General features: G+C 45.1%; 1 protein-coding gene and 1 non-coding gene across 4 annotated transcripts in view; one reads left to right on the top strand and one right to left on the bottom strand.

The window, feature by feature from the left end:
* Nucleotides 1-21,725, bottom strand: part of LOC109924490 (alanine aminotransferase 2-like) — a 63,421-nt gene that overhangs the window by 30,829 nt on the left and 10,867 nt on the right. For all 3 annotated transcript variants that reach the window (XM_048615533.1, XM_048615541.1, XM_048615528.1), the window contains 3 exons: nt 7,762-7,851; nt 5,705-5,813; nt 1,026-1,159 (listed from right to left, as the gene is read on the bottom strand). In XM_048615533.1, coding sequence (XP_048471490.1) covers nt 1,026-1,159; nt 5,705-5,813; nt 7,762-7,851 — 333 coding nt within the window. The remainder of the gene's footprint in view (nt 1-1,025; nt 1,160-5,704; nt 5,814-7,761; nt 7,852-21,725) is intronic.
* Nucleotides 20,939-21,053, top strand: trnal-caa. Its single transcript has 2 exons — nt 20,939-20,976; nt 21,008-21,053. It is a non-coding gene; the product is annotated as a tRNA-Leu (tRNA).

Below are 21,725 nucleotides of genomic sequence, written 5' to 3'. Positions count from 1 at the left end.
TCAAAACCCCCTTCCCCTCCCCCTTTTCTGATGAAGGGTCTAGGCCCGAAACGTCAGCCTCTCTGCTCCTATGATGCTGCTTGGCCTGCTGTGTTCATCCAGCCCTGCACCTTGTTGTCTCACCATTCTCCCCAGTGCCTGGCAATGTGTTAACTCTATCCAACTCAACACTTTCCCCAAAAACAATTACTTCCCATCAACATCTTATTGCCCTCCTCCTGCCCCTTTTTTAAAAATTTATTCACAGGATGAGGGCATCGCTGACCAGGCTACATTTATTGTCCATCCCTAATTATCCAGAGGGTAGTTCACAGTCAACCACATTGCTATGGATCTGGAGTCACGTGTAGGGCCAGACCAGGTGAGGACAGCAGTTTCCTTCCCTAAAGGGCATTAGTGAACTAGGTGGGTTTTTCCGACAATCGACAATGGGTCATCATTAGACTCTTAATTCCAGATATTTTATTGACTTCAAATTCCACCATCTGCCGGGGCGGGATCGGAACCTGGGCCCCTAGAACATTATTCGGGTCTCTGGATTAACAGTCTAGTGATAATACCTCTAGGCTGTTGCCTCCCTTCCATTCGACCCAATGGGGGCTCCGTGTTACTCCCCCAGAGAGACACAGGGTCAAAGCTTCAGACATTCAAGACGAGGAACTACAGCAACTCTCCCTCTAAGTATTGAGGTGAGGGGTGGTGAGAGGTTTGAAATTGGAGCAGCCAGCTGAGGGGGTTTGGCATGGAGTGGAAGGGGTACTGTCTGAGCTGCTATCTGGTAACCCTAGGTGCCATCTGCTCAGGGTGTGGGAAACAGTTCCAATACAGCGTATCGAAGGACAGAGTGCCTATAAACAGACAGACAGACAGACAAACAATCTGGTCATGATTACATTCCCAATTGTGAATCTTGCTGTGTACAAATTGGCTGCCATGTTCCCAACATTACAAAAGAAACCGTCTTTCAAAAGTATTTCTGTAAGCCTATAAAGATTGTCAGGAGATGTCGATGGAGCGGTACTCACCACAATGGCATCACTGGCTCCAGTTGAGAGGAAGATGTTGTTTGGGTCTGCAGGGATACCTCCATCTCGAGTCTCTATGTATTTAGCCACATTCTGTCGAACACACTCCAGACCCTGACTAGCCGTGTAGGCACCTGGGTGAAGACATTGAGAATGTTGAATAGGGCTGTGATCATCTTGCAGGCTATAGCATCATTACTATGGGAACCTAATCCCCCTCCTGCATTGTACACTATTCTCTGACAATCTGGTGTTTTGTTATGAAATCCCTGGTAGTACAGCGTGCAGTGTCGATGCCCCAGAGTAACAGCCTCTAGATTCAAGTCCCATCTCAGGGCTCAATGACCAAGGAAGGTGTGTTCATAACATGGTCAAACACACCACCACAACGCCAATAGGAGGCAGTGGCAGCAAGAGAGATTCTCACTTGGCCATGCAATGGAAGCAATGCTGGAGCCTTAGCCATTTCTATCCTGACTGTAATAGGCTTATAATGTGCCCATTGTCAGTACAGCACAGCCTTCTTAGAGGGTGCAGGTTCAGTTTGCTGGATAGCTAGTCTGGATCAGACGAGGGCTCAGATACGGTTTGATTGCCATTTTGGCCTCAGGTGGGTTTGAGCTGGGCCCGTGGAGGCTGTGGTGCTGTGGATCAGACCTGCCTTCAGGTGGAGAACCGAAGAGGAAAGTGAAGATGATCTTCTCCTGTTTAATTGTTTGACATCTTATCCCTTGACATTCTAGAGGATGTTGAATTCTCAATATGCTAGCTGAAGGTCCACTTTCCCTTGTGAGATAGCAAGAACTGCAGATGCTGGAGTCAGAGATAACACAGTGTGGAGCTGGAGGAACACAGCAGGCCAGGCAGCATCAGAGGAGCAGGAAAGTCGATGTTTCAGGTAGGTTCCATTGAAGGGTCCTGACCCGAGACGTTGACTTTCCTGCTCCTCTGATGCAGCCTGACCTGCTGTTCTCCTCCAGCTGCACACTTTTTCTTGTGCCTTTCTTTAATATTTAACCTCTCTTGTTGAGGTTGGTTGGCTCGCCGAGCTGGTTTGTTGTTCCGCAGACGTTTCATTACCGTGCTTGGTAACATCCTCAGTGCAGCGTCTAATGAAGCGTCGGTGTGTTTTCCCGCCTGGCTTTTAAACTCTGGGGTCCATTGCGATGGATTGCCTCACTTCCAGGTTTCCTCCGTAGTGGAATGTATATGGGGTCGAGTTCAATGTGTTTATTAATAGTGTGCTTCTGGAGTGCCATGCTTCCAGGAATTCCCGTGCTTGTCTCTGCCTAGTCTGTCCCAGGATCTTGGTACTGTCCCATCGAAGTCGTGGTTCTCCTTGTCCATGTGGATTGAGATGAGGGAGTATTGGTCGTGTCTTTTTGTAGCCAGTTGGTGTTCATGTACTCTTGTTGTTAGTTTCCTTCCTGTTTTGTCCGATGTCCGATAACAGCAAGAGTACATGAACATCGAAATGTCTGCGGAACAACAAACCAGCCCGGCAAGCCAACCAACCTCAACACCCACAACCCGAGCTACAAATCTACTCCATTTAACCTCTGCCCATGCTCTCTGTCACCATTTAATGACTTTTACAATCAGATGGGAACCATTTGAGTCCTCAAGCCTGTGTTGACTCTTTGAAAAAATATATTCTGTTTGTCCCACTCTCCCCTCTTTCCCTCTAACCCACTAAGTATTTCCCTATTCACACAGTTCTCCCATTCTCATTTGAAAGTTCCTCTTGAATCAAAGAATCACAAAATCACACAGAGCAGAAGGGGCCCCTTGGCCCATTAAGTCTGCACTGAAACAAGAGAAACATCTGACCTTCAACCTAATCCTGTTTACCAGGGCTTTGCCCATATCCTTTAATGTTATGACATGCAAGTGCTCAAGCGGCACTTCTTAAAAGGTGTGAGGCAACTCGCCTGTACCATCCTTCCAGGCAACATTGAATACTTTCTTGTCAAGTTACTCCTTCCAAAAAGTATACCACCTCACACTTTTCAGGGTTAAATTCCATCTGCCACTTATCTGCCATTTGACCATCCCTTTATATCTTCTTGTAGCCCAAGAAACTCAACTTTATCGTTCACCACCTGACCAATCTTTGTGTTATCCACAAAGTTACGAACCCAAACCCCACCCCCCCACCGAGTTATCTATGTCATTTATATAAATGACAAATAACAGGGGACCTAGCAAGATCCTATGTTTTGCTACTGGACACTGGTTTCCAGTGACTAAAGCAACCTTCTGCCAGCACACTCTATCTCCTACAACTGAGCCAAGTTGGAATCTACTTTATCAAATGACCCTATATCCCATGTGCATTTGCTTTCTTAATAAGTCTCTTAGGGGGGACCTTGTCAAAGGCTTTCAACTACACTACTCTCATCTACACACCTAGTCACCTCCTCAAAAAAATTCAATCAGATTTGTTAGGCATGACCTCCCTCTGACTATCTCTGATCAAGCCTTGCCTCTCCAAGTGGAGATAGATGCTCTCCTTCAGAATTTTCTCCAATAGTTTCCCTACCACTGACGTGAGACTCACTGGTCTGTAGTTCTGTGGCTTATCTCTACAACCCTTCCTAAATATTACAACCACATTGGCTGTTCTCCACTCCTCTGGCACCTCCCGTGGCCAGAGAGGATCGGTGTCCCTGCAATCTCCTCCCTTGCCTCCCACAGTAGCCTGGGACATTACTCATCCAGACCTGGATATCTGTCCGTTTTCAAGCCTGCCAACACCTTGTCCTTCCCTGTGTCAATTTGCTCAAGCACCTCCCAGTGTCTCCCCCTGGGTTCCATACCTTCATCCTCATTCCATTGGGTGAAGACAGATGCCAAGTATTTGTTCAATACTCCACCAATGTCCTCTGGCTCTACCCACAGATTGTCTCCTTGGTCCATTATGGGTCCCACTCTTTCCCTGGTTATCCTCTTCCAATAGATATACTCACAGAATATCTTGGGATTTTCCCTATATTCACCAGCCAGAATTTTCTCATATCCCCTCTTTGTTTTCCTACTTACTTTCCACCCTGCACTTTCTGTACTCCACTAATGCCTCCGCTAATTTGTTCCCCTTGTACCTGCTAAAGGTCCCTCTTGTCCTTCTCATTGTATCCTGAATATCTCTGGTTATCCATGGTTCTCTGGGCTCGTTACTCCTTCCAATTACCCTTGCGGGAACATGCTGCGCCTGTACCCTCCTATTTCCTTTGTGAAAAGCCTCCCACTGCTCTTCTATAGATTTCCCCACTAGTAGCTGTTCCCAGTCTACCTTGGGCAAATCCTACCTTATCTTACTGAAATCTGCTCTCCCCAATCAAAGTTTTGCTTCTTGTCTATTTCTTTGTCCGTAAGAAGCTTAAATTGTATCACATTGTGATCGCTATCACTAAAATGCTCCCTCACTACCACTTCAACCACCAATCAGCTTCATTTCCCAGAATTAGGTCCAGAACAGCTCTGTCCCTTGTTGAATCCTCTACATATTGGCCTAAAAAGTTCTCCTGTACACATCTAAGCTCTTAACACTATGTCTATGTCTATGTCTATGTCTATATCTATCTGCTTGCCCCACCCTCTCAGACAACACATTCTAGATCACAACTTCAAATCTAAACAAACATTTCCTCTTGTCATCGCTAGTTCTTTTCCCAATTATCAAGCCTCCTGCTACTGTGACAAGTTCCCCATAATAATCTATCCAAACCCTTCACCATTTCAAATATCTTTGTTAAATCTTCTCAACTTTCTCTGGTTCATGGAGAATTATCCCAGTTCTCTCAACTCAATGAGTATTTTCAACACAGGTTAATCCCTTTTTGATACCTCCCCAAACTATTCACGGCCTCCCATTCCAGGGTTTAGGGTTCACTGATACTTTCAAACTAGGGTTTATCTTTCTCCCCCTAGTTCAGGAATAATTGATAGCGATCGACTGATTATTGATTTGTCTCGGAGAGTACATTAGATCTAGATAAGAAGAGAGAAACTCCAGTGTGAGACAGCTTTCTCGACCTTGCCACAAACCTACCTCAGAGTGACTCGTTCCCCATACACCAGGTGGGAACAGCTTCTACAAGAGGGGTGGGGTTTGGTAGAAATAGTAAAGAGGTACACAGAGAAGGGAAGAGGGAGAAAGAGAGCAGAGAAGGTAAGGACAGGCTGAGGGGAAGAAGGATATGAGATGAGACGTGTTGGCAGAGAAAATGGGTAGAGAGAGGGTGAGGGAGAGAGAGAGAGAGACCAAGAGAAAAGAACATGGGAGACAGGAGTAAGAGGAGGAATGTTAATGACAGGGAAATGGGGATAGTGAGTAAGTGGCGATGAGAAAAAAGGAAGTGAAACAGAGTGAAAAAGTTGGAAAGCAGCAGGGGAGTGTGTAGAGAGAGCGAAAGAGCTGAGAGGGGAATGAGGGACAGTGATATATTGATTAATGCATTTACAATCTAACAGCATCACGTCATTTCACATCTTTCGTACTTCCATTGAAAATATTAGCTCCATGTTTCAGAACCCTCCTGTAGATTCTAACAGATAAGAAGAAGATGGTTTTTGTGACAGCTTTAAAAATATCGCTGATTCCATGCATTTTCACGTGAATTTTAGCGAGGAGGACAATATGAGAGAAAGGTTTGTTGTTGTTGAAAAATTAATCTTACCAATCGTCTTTCCTCCACATGCATCTAAAATTCTCTTTGCTCTGCTTTTGGCATCTTCAGGCACACTGTGGTCACAGATAAGGTTTGGATATGTACAGATAGCTAGAACCTGGGAGACAGGAGATCTGGGTAATGCATCAACCGGGACAACAATAACATGCATTTATATAAAACAAAATGCTGTAGATGCTGGAAATCTGAAATAAAAACAGAAAGCTCACAGCATAGTCAGCAGGTCTGGCAGTGGAGAGAGACGCTGAGTAAGTGTTTCAGGCCAATGACCTTTTATCTGAACTAAAAATTTAGAAATGGATTGGTTCAGGAGGAAAAGCTTCAACTTCTTGTCTCATTTTAGCAAAACCAATCAGGACAAGAATGCAAAAAACAGTCTTGGAGATAGGAACACCAATCTATACAGCATGGGAACAGCGTGCTAATTGGATGGGCCTTTGTTAACATGGAGATGCAGCAGGAACAGGTGACTGTCAATTGGAGTTCTCAGATCAGGTCAGTAGATTGGTCAGGGGGTTGCTATGGGAATGCAGCAGAGATCAATAGTTTTCATGACTGCTTTTTTGTGTAATGTTTGTGCAAAGTCCTTTTCCCCACAGTGCCCTGTGTGTTAATAAACTAGCCTATAGCATATGCAACTGCATCACGCTAAGCCTGACAAAAACTGGTTTTTAAACTTTTTCTGAAGAAGGGTCCCGACCCTGATTCCACTGATGCTGCCTGGCCTGCTGTGTTCCTCCAGCCCCACACTGTGTTATGTCAGACTCCAGCATCGGCAGTTCTTACTATCTCCAACCTTAAACTGGTTTCTTTCTTGTAATTCTTAGCACAGTCTGAATTATTGAACTAATGATTTCCAGAATTAGAATCACATCTAAGCAGTTGACATATTTGACTTTTTTGAACTAGAAACTAGAAGAATCGAAATCAGGCACTGTTATAGATCTAAAATACCAGAAGAGGTTTGCAATTTGGAAAAAATCAAGGGCATACTTTTTTAAAAACTGCATTAATCAGATGTAGGCATTGCTGGCTGGACCTGCATTTATTTTCCCATCTCTAATTGTCCTTAGCTGTAGAAGGCAACGTTGCTATTGAAGCAACTAGACTCTTACATTGATGAATCTGAGTGGCACCAGGTTATGGAAAACCTGCCGTACAACAGCCCTCAGATTGGTCATGCCACCATTTGCTACAGACTGGTGACACGACTGAAGCCAGAACATTCCAGAAAACAGAAAACGTCCTTCTCCCTTCTCTTTAGGAGTTTGAGGAGATGAAACAAAAACAAGAGATTTTAAAAAATGAACTCTAATTCAATAAAATTGTAGTAGTCAAGATAAGTGCATTACAATAAATGGTTATTTTCTGTTCATGAGGAAATCTGCTGTGTCTTGAATTGTAATCAGAGAGATAAATTGAACATCTCAAATACAACAAAGAACTGTGGACGGTGGAAATCTGAAAACAGAAAAAGAAATTGCTGGAGAAACTCAGCAGGTCTGGCAGCAAACATGGAGAGAGAAAAAGAGCATTAACATTTTGAATCCGGTGACCCTTCTTCAGAACTGATAGCAACTAGGAAAAGAAGCTATTTACTCTGATGGCAGCGGGTGAGTGTGTGGGAAAGAGCTGAGCAGATAGTTGGAGATGGAGCCCAGATAAAGAGAGTGAGAGTGTGTGTGAGAGCGAGAGCGAGAGTAGTGACAGAACGAGAAGAGAAGGCAGACAAAGGGATTATTGACAGTAAAGCAGGGAAGGAAAAAGCTGGACTTCAGCAGCAATGTTCACCAGATTGTTGAGTTGGTGCCTGTGATACCAATTGGTCACGTGGAAGTAAAATGTCCCACCAACATCATCAGATTGAAAAAGAGTAAGAATTGGTTAGTGCTAGGTCAGAGATACCGGTGAATATACAGAGCTTGACAGGGAAATAACCCAATTGTGGAAACTGTACAGCTTCAAAAATGCTGTATGTTCACTTTCCCCCTGCTCTCAAACACTAACCTTAAACAATTTCCCATCCACTATGAACAATAACGTACCTGTCGGATGAAGGTGATTGGCTTCTGTCCCATGGCGTGTGCATCTCCGATATTTGCTTTGATAACCTCAGAGAAGGGTTTGCTCATGCCCTGTGGAGGGGAGAAGAGAGAAAGTGTCTGAGTGAGAGAGCACGTGAGATAGAAAGTATGAGAGAAAGAGTAAGGGTGAGAGTGAGAGTGTAATCAGAATATCTTACTGTGTCTCTCAATCCCTTCCAATGTATTGAACACACAGCACGATCAACCAAGAGTTGGCAAGTCTGCTCATAGTCCAGTAGTATTCCACAGCCAGTAACTCACCTCCTGACTCTCCAGTGCCTGTCCACCATTGACAAGGCAACACGCAGGAAATGTAACATGAAGAATGGTCCATCAATTTTTAAAATGGTATTATACATGTAACAACATAGAACAGTACAGCACAGTATAGGCCCTTCAGCCCACAATGTTGTGCCGACCTATTATCATACTAAGATCAAACTACCCTGCATACCCTACATTTTACTATCCTCCATGCGCTTATCCAAGAGTCGTTTGAAAGTCTCCAAAGTATCTGACTCCACTACAACTGCCGGCAGTGCACTCCACACACCCATCACTCTCTGTGCAAAGAACCTACCTCTGACATCTCCCCTATACCTTCCTCCAATCACCTTAAAATTCTGCCCCCTCGTAATAGTCATTTCCACCCTGGGAAAAAGTTTCTGACTATCTACTCTATCTATGCCTCTCATCACCTTGTAAACCTCTATCAAGTCACCTCTCATCCTTCTTCGCTCCAATGAAAAAAGCCCTAGCCTCCTCAACCTTTCCTCATAAGACCTGTCCTCCAGTCCAGGCAGCATCCTGGTAAATCTCCTCTGCCCCCTCTCTCAAGCTTCCACATCCTTCCTATGAGGTGACCACAACTGAACACAATATTCCAAGTGTGGTCTAACCAGGGTTTTATAGAGCTGCAGCATAACCTCATGGCTCTTAAACTCAATTCCCCTGCCAATGAAAGCCAACACACCATACACCTTCTTTACAACCCTATCAACTTGGGTCGCAACTTTGAGGGATCTACGGACATGGACACCAAGATCCCTTTGTTCCTCCACACGGCCGACAATCCTGCCATCAACCCTGTATTCTGCATTCAAATTCGACCTTCCAAAATGAATCACTTCACACTTTTCTGGGTTGGATTCCATCTGCCACTTCTTTGCCCAGCTCTGCATCCTGTCAATGTCCCATTGCAACCTACAACAGCCCTCCACACTGTCTACAACTCCACCAACCTTCGTATCATCGGCAAACTTACTAACCCACCCCTCCACTTCCTCATCCAAGTCATTTATAAAGATCACAAAGAGCAGAGGCCCCAGAACAGATCCCTGCAGAACACCACTGGCCACCGACTGGAAGCAAGATGCAGTGAAGAATGAAACGTTGTTCAACTTTCTTTGCAAAGGAGCACACAATTTGTGAATTTTCCATTTTTATTTTCATAAAAATTTGTTTTGAAATGTAAAAGAAAACAAGTCAGGACGGACGTCACCTGTCATTTCTTTTTGCTGTGACATGTATCCCAGGGTTTGTGTCTGGAACCAGCTTCCGGAAACAGAAGCTATTCATCGGAATGGCAATCAACGTGGGCAGAGATTCCCATTGGGTCCATAGTTTAGGAGGGAACTTTTGTCTTCCTGAACCACTGCAGTCCTTGTGCCGTGGGTTGACCCACAATGTCCTTTGGAATTCCAGGATTTTGACCCAGTGACAGGAAAGGAACAGGATGGTGAGTGGCTTGGAGGAGAACTTGGAGGTGGTGGTGTTCCCATGTATCTGCTGCCCTTGTCCTTCTAGATGGAAGTGGTCATGGGTTTGGAAGGTGCTGCCGAAGGATCTTTGGTGAGTTTCTGCAGTCCAGTAGATAGTACACACTGCTGCTACTGAGCATCAGGGGTGCATGGAGTGGATGTGGTACCAACCAAGTGGGCTGCTTGTCCTGGATGGTGTCAAGTTTCTTGAGTGTTGTTGGAGCTGCACTCATCCAGGCAAGTGGGGAATATTCCATCACACTCCTGACTTGTGCCTTGCAGATGGTGGACAGGCTTTCAGGAATCAGGAGGTGAGTTACTTGCCCCAGTATTCCTAGCTTCTCCCTGCTCTTGTACTCAATTCATTTATATGGCTAATCTAGTTTCTGAAAAAAAAAACCCTCCATTGTTCTCTCCTACTGTCTCCCACAAACCTACCTTCACTGGTCAGTAAACACATCAGGATTCCAACAATTTGACGTGCTATAAGATTGGTCTTATCAGACTCTCCAAACTGTGGCCCAGGCCGATTTTTCACCCTGTATCTTGGTGCTGGAGAAGCCATCCTGTGGGATCATGGCGATTCTGGTCAGATCACTCCTCACTGTACACTGCACAAACTCATGAAAGGCCCTAAGGTGGTCACATTTAGTCCTGAAAAGGACCCAGTCTAATTCAAGATTAAAAAAACCAGAGATGCTGGAAATATGAAACAAAACAAAACAAAATTCTAGAGAAACTCAGCAGGTCTGAAGAGAAAAACAGGGTTTTAACTTTTCAAGTCCAGTGACCCTTCTTGTGTTCTGAAAGGAGGTCACTGGACTTGAAATGTTAACTCTGTCTCTCTCGTCACAAATGCTGCCAGACTGGTGAATACTTTGTTTTTTCATATTCCAGTCTGCGTTAGTTTACCCTGGAAGGTTAAAGGGATCTCATATCTTTCAGCAACAGGTGACACTTCTTCCCTCCATCATAAGGTCTGAAGTGGGGATAGTCACCGATGACTGCACAATGTTAAGCATCATTCACGACTCTGCAGCTACCTAAGCAGTCCATGTTTGAATCCAACAAGGTCTGGACAATATCCAGGCTTAGGCTGACAAGGGGCAAGTGACATTCATGTCACACAAATGCCAGGCAATGACCATCTTCAATAAGAGACAATCTTACCACCACCCCTTGACATTCAATGGTGTTACCATCACTGAATCCCCCACTGTCAACATCCTGAGGGTTACCATTGACCAGAGACTTAATTGGACTCACCACATAAACCCAGTGGCTACAAGAGTAGATCAGAAGCTGGGAATACTGCAGCGAGTAACTCACCTCCTGACTCCTCAAAGCCTGTCCACCATCTACAAGGCACAAGTCAGGAATGTGATGGAATACTCCCCACTTGCCTGGATGACTGCAGCTCCAACAACACTCAAGAAGCTTGACACTATCCAGGACAAATCAGCCCGCTTGATTGGCATTACATCCACAAGCATTCACTCCCTCCACCACCGACGCTCAGTAGCAGCAGTGTGTACTGTCTACAAGATGCTCTGCAGAAATTCACCAAAGAGCCTTAGACAGCACCTTCCATCTAAGAGGGCAAGGGCAGCAGATATATGGGTACACCACCACTTGCAAGCTCCCCGCCAAGCCACTCACCATCATGACTTGAAATATATCACCGTTCCTTCACTGACGCTGGGTCAAAATCCTGGAATTTCGTCTCTCGGGGCACTGTGGACCTATCTACAGCACATGGATTGCAGCAGTTCAAGAGGCAGCTCACTACCGCTTTCTCAAGGGGCAACTAGGGACGGGCAATAATTGCTGCACAGCCAGAGATGCCCATATCCCATGAATGAATTTAAACACCTGCTAATCGTCATTAATTGGTGCATTCTCTATAGCAATTAGCTTGATTGGAAGTGATGTTGCCAATCAGCATTCTCCTTTCATGCAGATTAAAAGTGGGTTTTCCTGTGGAATTGATATACTTGCAAATATGGTCTCCTGATGAGTACAAGACAAAAAGCTGCAATAAAATTTTTCCATTTTCATCAAAGCAAATTTGTTCTGACTCTGAGCTACTTGCTAGTTGTGTCTACTGAGGAGTAGTTGAGGCAGCTACAAGACAGTGACTAGCAAGAGGAAACATGCCTGACAGCCCTTTGGCAATGGCAAGGCTACAATCGGCAAGCATTTCATCATTCTGCTCCAATTCAAGGACTAGTCAGTTTAAAGCTTTGACCATTTAGTAGGTCAGGCTGTTGAACAACAGCAGTGCAAGTGACTGGATTATTGAATTCCCTCATTACCAAGTGAAACACCAGCTGATGGGCAGAAATGTCAAAACACAAGACACAAGGAACAGTTAGGGGGCCCCAGAAAAGCAGCTCTGTATCTAACCCTGTGCTGTCCCTGTCCTTGAAATGTTTCAGGGGGACAGTATAGAAGGAGCTTTACTTGCAATCTAACCCAAATGCAGGCAATTGGAACTAGCTGAGTGGGCACCATGGTCAGCACGGTCCAGTTTGGGCTGAAGAGCCTGTTTCCATGCTGTATTACTCTATGACTCTAACCCCATGCTGTACTGGACTGGGGTGTGTTTGAAGGGAAAATGTAGAGGAGCTTTACTCTGTATCTAACCCCACGCTGTTCTGGTCCGGGGAGTTTTACTGTGTCTTAATTGTCTGTTATTAAATTATAGAGTGCTGAATCGGAGCTAATAATGAGGCTAGATTGGAAATCCTGCACTAACATCTCCTCTCTTTGGTGTCAATAATTTTATGGCATTGAAACAGACATTAATCCAGAGTGCTTCAGACATGGTGTGAGGTAACAGATTACTGATGGATGGTCCACTCCGACAGAAACTGCTCAAAAATGTCCATATCGTTAGACCAGAGACATTAAAATTCAGTAGCCAGCACATCACAGCTTCAGTCAGTCATGGTTGAGAACCAATTTGTGGTTAAAGACAGGCTCACACATGCCCTCAATAAGTAGCATTTCAACATTCCCAAGCCCCAGCACAGGGATCCATGACTGCAGTACCTACCACGTAGAGGAACATGTCCAGGGGTTTTTGACACCCCCTTTGGAAATCTAAAGCTACCAGAGAGACTGCAGGGTACTGCACGTTAATGAGCTCGGAGAACAAGGCACCGACACAAGAGGTGAGCTAACTGCCACCATCTGACTCAATGTTACACTGACATCACAATGAGTTGTACATTAACCGTATTGTGGCACCTACTGTCTCTGTAGAGGAATCCAGCCAAGTCATTAATACATTGACAGCTGAAGACTGAGTGTGGTTCTGAGCAAGCTCTGTTTACAACAAACAAAGCATTGCCACAACAACTAATGGCATTTAGAATCAGTCATACCAACAACAAGCCTGTAGGGAAATTCAGAGTGCAGATAAGGCCCTGCAGCCCATTGAGTCTGCACTGATATAACTACCACTAAAGGCATGCTAATCCCAATTTCCTGCACTTGTCTCATATCTTTGAATATTATGATATTTGAAGTGCACATCCAAATATTTTTTTAAAGGTTGTAAGATTTCTGGCCTTCACTACCTTCCCAGGCAGCAGAATTGGATATCACTTTATCACTGTACACATGGCATAATGGGGCTGAATGGTCTCCTGCAGTAATATATAATTCTAAGACAGAGAAAACCCAGAGAACAGGCTAGGAGGAACAATAAATGCGTCTTTAAATTATTATTACTTAATTTGTGACCTGGCACTCAGTGGGAAAAGAGACTGAGCATGTAGCACTTTATTTCAGACAGGCCCAGGGAGATTGGGGCTGAGTGCAACAAGATTCATTCCAGGTCCTGTGCAGAGGGAGGGATGGGGCGGCCGACAGAGAGAGGGGAGAGGCACTGAACAGGGTGGAGGTGGGCGGGGGGAGCTGTGGGGAGGAGGTGGCAGTGGAGATGAGAGAGGAATGCAGAAGCATGGCAATTACTGACATTAGATAGATATGATCATTCCTGCCAAAGTGCAGAGTGTATTGCTCTGGCCTACATGTGACTCTAGACCCAAAGCAATGTGGTTGACTCTTAACTGTCCTCTGGGCAATTAGGGATGAGCAATAAATGCTGCCTGGTCAGCAATGCCCTCACCCTCATCTCAAAACAAACACATACACATGCCGCGCGCGCGCACAGACACAGACACCTGTCCTGTGTTCTATGTCCTGGACAATATTTCTCCCTCGACCAACATCACCACAACAGATTAGCTGCTTATTCCCCACCTCAAAGTTGTGGGATCTTGCTGTATGCAAGTTAGCTGTCCTGTTTCCTACATTACAACAGAGACTACACTTCAAACAGTATCTTATTAGCTGGAAAATGCTTTCCAATGTCCTGAGTGCTGAAAGATCCTTAAAAAGTTCTTGGATTTGGAAGTGTTTACAATTACACTGCTGCAATGTTTGGGGATTTGCTCATTCGCGGAAACTAACACACATTTCTGTGGCTGTAGGTGTGCCTGCATGATGGTATTTGCCTCTCTGGTGACAGGGTCAGGGACGGCTGCAGAACACTCTCCTGAGGGAGAGAGTGATCACTCGGAGGTCATTAGGGAGGGTTTTAGAATCCTGGGACACTGAGACAGGCTCTGGGGAAGATGATGGCACCTTTATAAGCCAGACAGGTTACACCTGAACAGAGCTGGGACTGAGGTGCTTGCGGGGTCTTCTTGGGTGTTTGGCTCATATACTGGAGAGAGTTCAAAAAAAAAAGCTCAGCAAGAGTTTAAGAACCAGGACAAAATATTTAACAGGTTGTACAAAGTACTGGGCAATGCGGGAAGCCAAGAATAGGTAACAAGTTAATGAATGGAATTGGGGAAAGGGAGAAGGTAATGAAGTGTGAATCTGGTTTATACTGTATGTATGTGAATATACAGAATGCATTTACTAAGTTTTGGGAGTTACAGGCACAGATTTCCATGTGTAAACATGATGTTGTGACGATGAATTCACTTGGCCAAGGGAACTGGAAGTCTGGGTGTTAAACATTCCTGATTACAAGGGCTTTCAGGAAAGAAACAAAAGGAAGAAAGGAGGTGGTCAGAGAGTCCGAGGACTGAATTGATTTGGCTTGAGCCAAGGAACGGAAAGGTGCAATGACATTACTCAGTCTAGTCTATGGACTGTTGGAAAGGATGTAGAGAAACTAATCTGCATTATAGGGTAATTATAATGGGATACTTCAACTTCCAAAAAAATGTATTGGTAGTGATAGTGGGATAGTGAACCATGACTCCTAAGTCCCTTTATGCTTCAGATTTCCAAAGCCTTTCCCCATTTAAAAAATAGTTTACATCTCTATTCCACCTCACACTTCATTTCATTTGCCACCCTCTTTGCCCACTTTCCTAGCATGTCTATGAACAAGATTTAAAGTGATGTGCAAAAGAAGCAAGGGTGATGTGAGAAAAACATTTTCCACACAATGAGTGGCGAGGGTCAGGAATGCGTTTCCTGGAGATGCGGTGGACGCAGATTCAGATTAGGTATTCAGGAGGGCATTGGATGGTTATTTGGATTGAAATGTGTGCAGAGTAAAGGTGGGAGATTAGCACCAAGTTAAAATGCTCAGAAATGATGGGTAGAACAATCTATTTCTGTGCTGTAACAATTCTGTGATTCACTGATGGATTCGGCCACAGTTGAACAATGAGCCAAAGCTGAGAGTCAGGATGAGAGGCACAGTGACACTCTTGACCCTGAACCCACAAGAAAACCCCATTTCACTGACACCAGGACAGAGAGCTAGAGATTAGAAAAACAACATTGATAACAAATACTGGGATTTACTGCACTTGCTCTAAGTGTTTGTCAGCGCAAGCAGGAAGCAGTGTCAGCACAATCAGAGATTGAGGAAGCAAACTCTCTAAAGTGATAGAATGACAAGGCAGGGTTAGCTGTCGATTCCGCAGCAACCACAAACATCAACAAGGAGCTGTAAGGCTCAGCACGGAATGGCAGGGGTCACTGCCTGACCCAGGGGTGATATGACACTGTCAAGGTAAACTAGCCCATCCACTCTGCCAGCTGGTCACTCATGGGGTCAGGGTGGTCACCTTGAGGTGGGGCTTTTGTTTTCGTAAGGAACGCAAGGAGAGGGACACTACCGTCACATCCTGCCAGTTTGAATACCTACCTGTTATTCCTCCTTTCTGTAGCCCACCACTCAGCCAATTTCTCACCCATGTCAGTTATTTGCTAGAATTCCAGACATTCTCTACCCTCTGGGAGAAAAAAAAATCCCTCACATCTCAGTATTAAATTTGTGTCGCCTTATTCTGTAACTATGGCCTAGTTTGTACTACCCCCAATAATAGAAACACCTCCTCAACATCTATTCCATCAAGCCACCTCAGAATCTTGTATGATCCTTCAATTAAAAAGTTTTGAGAATTGTGAACATAAATAAACAGGAATTACACCTGATGGATAACCTACAAGTTACAGACTCAGCCACTTTAACTTCAGTGGTGTGGAAACTTTTAGAAACAATTATTGAGGACAGAATTAATAACCACATGGGAAATGGTGGACTAATTTGGAAGAGTCAGCATAGCTTTCACAGATACTAATCTTTAGTCAATTCAATTCACTCCACATGGTAAAAGAAACGGCTGGAGACACTGGATACTGCAAAGGCTATGGGCCCTGACAAAATTCTGCAATAGTACTGAAGGCTCGTGCTCCAGAACTTGCTGCTCCCCTAGCCAAGCTGTTATAGTACAGTTACAACACTGGCATCTACCTGGCAATGTGAGAAATTGCCCAGGTATGTATCATGGATGAAAAGCAGGACAAATCCAACCCAGCCAATTACCGCCCCATCAGTCTCCTCTCGATCATCAGTAAAGTGATGGAAGGTGTCAGTAACAGCGCTATCAAGCAGCACCTGCTCAGCAATAACCTGCTCAGTGACGCCCAGTTTGGGTTCCACCAGGGCCACTCAGCTCCTGACCTCATTACAGCCTTGGTTCAAACATGGACAAAAGAGTTAAATTCCAGAGGTGAGGTCAGAGTGACAGCCCTTGATATCAAGGCTGCATTTGACTGAGTGTGGCATCAAGGAGCCCGAGCAAAACTGGAATCAATGGGTATTGGGGGCAAACGCTCCGGTGGTTGCAGTCATACCTGACACATAGGAAGATGGTTGTGGTTGTTGGAGGTCAATCAACTCAGCTCCAGGACATCTCTGCAGGAATACCTCAGGGGAGTGTCCTAGGCCCAAACATCTTCAGCTGCTTCATCAATGACCTTCCCTCCATCATAAGGTCAGAATTGGGGATGTTCGCTGATGATTGCACAATGTTCAGCACCATTCGTGACTCCTCAGATACTGAAGCAGGCCATGTTCAAATGTAATATGATCGGGACGATATCCAGGCTTGGGGCTGATAAGGGACAAGTAACATTCGTGCCACACAAATACCAGGCTATGACCATCACCAATGAGAGACAATCTAACCACTGTCCCTTGACATCAATGGTGTTACCATCATTGAATCCCCCACTATCAACATCCTGGGAGTAATCATTAACCAGAAACTCAACTGGACTCACTACATAAACAGTAGTTACAAGAGCAGGTCAGAAGCTGGGAATCCTGCAGCGAGTAACTCACCTCCTGACTCTTCAAAGCCTGTCCACCATCTACAAGGCACAAGTCAGGAGTGTGATGGAATACTCCCCACTTGCCTGGATGGGTGCAGCCCCAACAACATTCAAGAAGCTTGACTCGATCCAGGACAAAGCAGCCCCCGCTTGATTGGCACAACATCCACAAGCATTCACTCCCTCCACCACCGACGCTCAGTAGCAGCAGTGTGTACTATCGACAAGATGCTCTGCAGAAATTCACCAAAGTGCCTCAGACAGCACCTTCCAAACCCACAAGCACTTCCATCCAGAAGGACAAGGGCAGCAGGTACACAGGAACACCATCCCCTCCAAATTCTCCTCCAATCCACTCACCACCCTGACTTGGAAATATATCACTGTTTCTTCAGTGTTGCTGGGTCAAAATCCTAGAATTCCCTCCCTCAGGGCTTTGTAGGTCTACCTACGGCACATGGACTGCCATGTTTCAAGGAGGCAGTTCACCAACATCTTCTCAAGGGGCAACTAGGGACAGGCAATAAATGCTGTCCAGTCAGAGGCGCCAACATCCCATGAGTGAATTTTTAAAAATTAATAGGCATATAGGGAGGCACAGTGGCTCAGTGGTTAGCACGGGTGCATCATTGCTAATTTAGCTGTGCAAGACCCCTTGGTGAAGAGTGACCATGATCGAAGTTTTTAATCAAGATGGAGAGTGAGGTTATTGATTTGGAGACTAGGGCGCTGAACCTCAATATAGGAAACTACGAGTATATGAGGCATGAGTTGGTCTTGATAGACTGGGAAGGAGTTTCTTAAAGGGATGACAGTGGAAATGCAATGGCAAACATTCAAGAAACGCATGGGGGAACTGCAACAACTATTTATTCCTGTCTGTCGTTAAAGCAAAATGGGTAAGAGGGCCAATCCATGGCTTACGAAGGAAATTAGAGATAGTATCTGATCCAAGGAAAAAACATACAGATTGACCTAAAAAATAATAAATCTGATGATTGGGAGCAATTTAGAATTCAGCAAAGAAAGATCAAAGGATTGATTAAGAAGGGGGAAATAGAGTAAGAAAGTAAGATTGCAGGGAACATAAAGACTGACACTAAGAGTTTCTATAGGTATGTGAAAAGAAAGAGATTAGTAAAGACAAATGTAGATCCCCTACAGACAGAAATTGTGGAGGGGTCGGGGTGGGTGGAATGTATGATAGCAGACAAAAAAATGGCTGAGGAAGTGAATACATACTTTGGTTCTGTCTTCACAAAAGATTACACAAGTCAGATACCAGAATTGTTCGAGGATGCAAGATTTAGTGAGAGAGAAGAGCTGAGGGAGATCAATATTAGTAAAGAAATGGTGCTTGGAAACTTGTTGGAATTGAAGACTGATAAATCCTTAGGGACTGATCCTACATCTTAAGGACTTAAGGAAGTAGCTCTAGAAATATTGGATGCATTGGTGGTCATCTTCCAGAAATCTATAGACTCTGGAACAGTCCCTGCAGATTAGAGGGTGGCTAATGTCATTCCAATATTCAAAAAGGGAGGTTGAGAGAAAACAGGGAATTATAGACCAGTGAACCTAACATCAGTAGCGAGGAAAATTCTCGAATTCATTGTCAAGGATTTTATAGCAGTGTATTTAGAAAGCAGTGGCAGGATCAGACAGAGTCAGCATGGATTTATGAAGGGGAAGTCATGCTAGATAAATCTGTGGGAATCTATGAGAATTTAACTAGAAGAGTTGACAAGGGGGAAGCCAGTCAATGTAGTATATTTAGACTTTCAGAAAGTGCTTGACGAAGTCCCATATAAGAGATTAATGTGCAAGATTAAAGCACATGGGATTGCGGGCCGTGTATTGAGATAAGACAGAAACCTGGTTGGCAGAGAGGAAACACAGGGTAGGAATTAATGGGTCCTTTTCAAATTGGCAGGCAGTAACTAGTGGGGTGCCACAGGGATCAGTGCATGGACCCCAGCTCTTCACGATATATATTAATGATTTGGATGAGGGAACAAAATGTAACATCTCCAAGTGTGCAGATGACACCAAATTGGGTGGGAGGGTAAACTGTGACAAGGATGCAGAGATCTGTCAGCATGATCTCAACAGGTTGGGTGAGTAGGCAAATCAATGGCAGATGTAGTATTGTTTGGATAAATATGAGGTTATTCACTTTGGAAGCAAAAACAAGAATGCAGATTACTACCTGAATGGCTGTAAATTGGGAGAGGGGAGCGTGCAGTGGGACCTGGGTGTCCTTGTGCACCAGTTGCTGAAGGTAAGCATGCAGGTGCAGCAGGTGGTAAAGAAGGTAAATGGTATGTTGGCCTTCATTGCGAGAGGTTGAGTACAGGAGCAGGGATGTGTTGTTGCAGTTATACAGGGCCTTGGTGAGAACACACCTAGAATAGTGTGTGCAGTTTTGGTCTCCTTTTCTGAGGAAGGATGCTCTTGCCCTCCAGGGAGTGCAACGAAGGTTTACCAGGCTGATCCCGGGGATGGTGGGTCTGACGTATGAGGAGAGATTGACTAGATTAGGATTGTTTTCTCTGGAGCTCAGATGAATAAAGGGGGATTTCATAGAGACTTACAAAATTCTAACAGGTCCAGACAGGGTAGATGCAGGGAGGATGCTCCCGATGGTAGATGTGTCCAGAGCCAGGGGTCACGGTCTGAGTATTTGGGGGTAGACCATTTAGGATAGAGATGGGGAGACATTTCACCCAAAGAGTGGTGAGCCTGTGGAATTCATTACCACAGAAAGTAGTTGATGCCAAAACATTGAATGTATTCAAGAGGCGACTAAATATAATACTTGGGGTGAATGGGATCAAATGTTGTGGGGAGAAAGCGGGATTAGGCTATTGAGTTGGAGGATCATGATCATGAAAGAATGGTGGAGCAGGCTCAAAGGGCTGAATGGCCTCCTCCTGTCCCTATCTTCAATGGCTCTTTGTTTCTATGTTTCTCACAGCACCAGGGACCCAGGTTTGATTCCAACCTCAGGCAACTGTCTGTGCGGACTTTGCTCATTCTCCGTGTCTGCGTGGATTTCCTCCGGGTGTTCCGGCTTCCTCCCACAGTGTAAAAATGTGCAGGCTAGGTGGATTGGCCATGCTAAATTGCCCATAGTGTCCAGTGACGTGCAGTCTAGAGGATTAGCCATGGGAAATGGAGGGTTACAGAGAGATAGGGTTGGGGTCTGGGTCTAGGTGTGATGCTCTTTGGAGGGACAGTGTGGACTCAATGGGCCAAAGGCCTACATCCACACTGTAGGGATTCTATGATTGCCCACGGACCACTGTGAGGATGTTGGCACACTGCTAGTTATTGCCCAAGGAACAAATGCACGATATTCGTCATGGTTGACTATCATGCTTGGCTCAGCCACCTTAGCTCACACACTGTGATGGATTGCACTACTGTCACTGTGCACTGCTGTTGGAGAGTGTGATTAATTAAGCTGCTGGAATGTTTTAATTTCCTGATAGGCAACTGAGTTTCCTGAGCATGATAAAGTGTGGAAAGGGGTGGCATGGTGGCTCAGTGGTTAGCACTGCTGCCTCACAGCGCCAGGGACCCAGGTTCAATTCCACCCTCGGGCGACTGTCTGTGTGGAGTTTGCACATTCTCTCCATGTCTGCGTGGGTTTCCTCCTGCAGTCCAAAAATATGCAGGCTATGTGGTTTGGCCATGTTAAATTGCCCGTAGTGTGTGTCAGGATGGCCGAGTGGTCTAAGGTGCCAGACTCAAGGAATAAACTCCTTCCACTATAAAGCTGGGTGTTCTGGTCTCCGACTGGAGGCGTGGGTTTGAATCCCACTTCTGACATGAGCAAGTGGCACGGTGGCTCAGTGGTTAGCACTGCTGCCTCACAGCATCAGGGACCTGGGTTCGATTCCACCCTTGGGCATCAGTTTGCACATTCTCACCGTGTCTGTGTGGGTTTCCTCCCACTGCCCAAAGATGGTGTAGGTTAGGGTGGATGGGCCATGCTAAATTGTCCATAGTATCCAGGGATGTGCAGGATGCTCTTTGGAGGGTCAGTATGAACCTGATGGGTCAAATGGCCTGCTTCCAAACCATAGGGATTCAATGATTTACTTGCCAACTTTAAGGGCATTTAAATGGTCATTGGATAAACATATGGATGATAATGGAATAGTTTAGGTTAGATTGGTTTCACAGGTCGGCGCAACATAGAGGGCCGAAGGGCCTGTACTGCGCTGTAATGTTCTATGTTCTATGTAGTGTTCCGGGATGTGTAGATTAGGTGTATTATAAGGAGATGTTTCTGGGTGGGATGTTCTGAGGGTCGGTGTGGACTTGTTGGGTTGAAGGGCCTGTTTCCACACTGTGGGGATTCTATGAATAGACATCACTCCCTTTATCAGTACAGCTAAATTACAAATTCCACTGAATGTCAGACATGTGAACTCCTCTTTCCAATCCAAAAACACTCTGGAATTAATCACTGCAATTCTAAGTATTTTCTAATTTCAC

The sequence above is a fragment of the Rhincodon typus genome, chromosome 2 (genome assembly GCF_021869965.1).
Source record: "Rhincodon typus isolate 14 chromosome 2, sRhiTyp1.1, whole genome shotgun sequence".
NCBI classification, from domain to species: Eukaryota; Metazoa; Chordata; class Chondrichthyes; order Orectolobiformes; family Rhincodontidae; genus Rhincodon; species Rhincodon typus.
The sequence above is the reverse complement of the archived record's forward strand: the minus strand, read 5'-3'. Positions and strand labels throughout refer to the sequence as shown.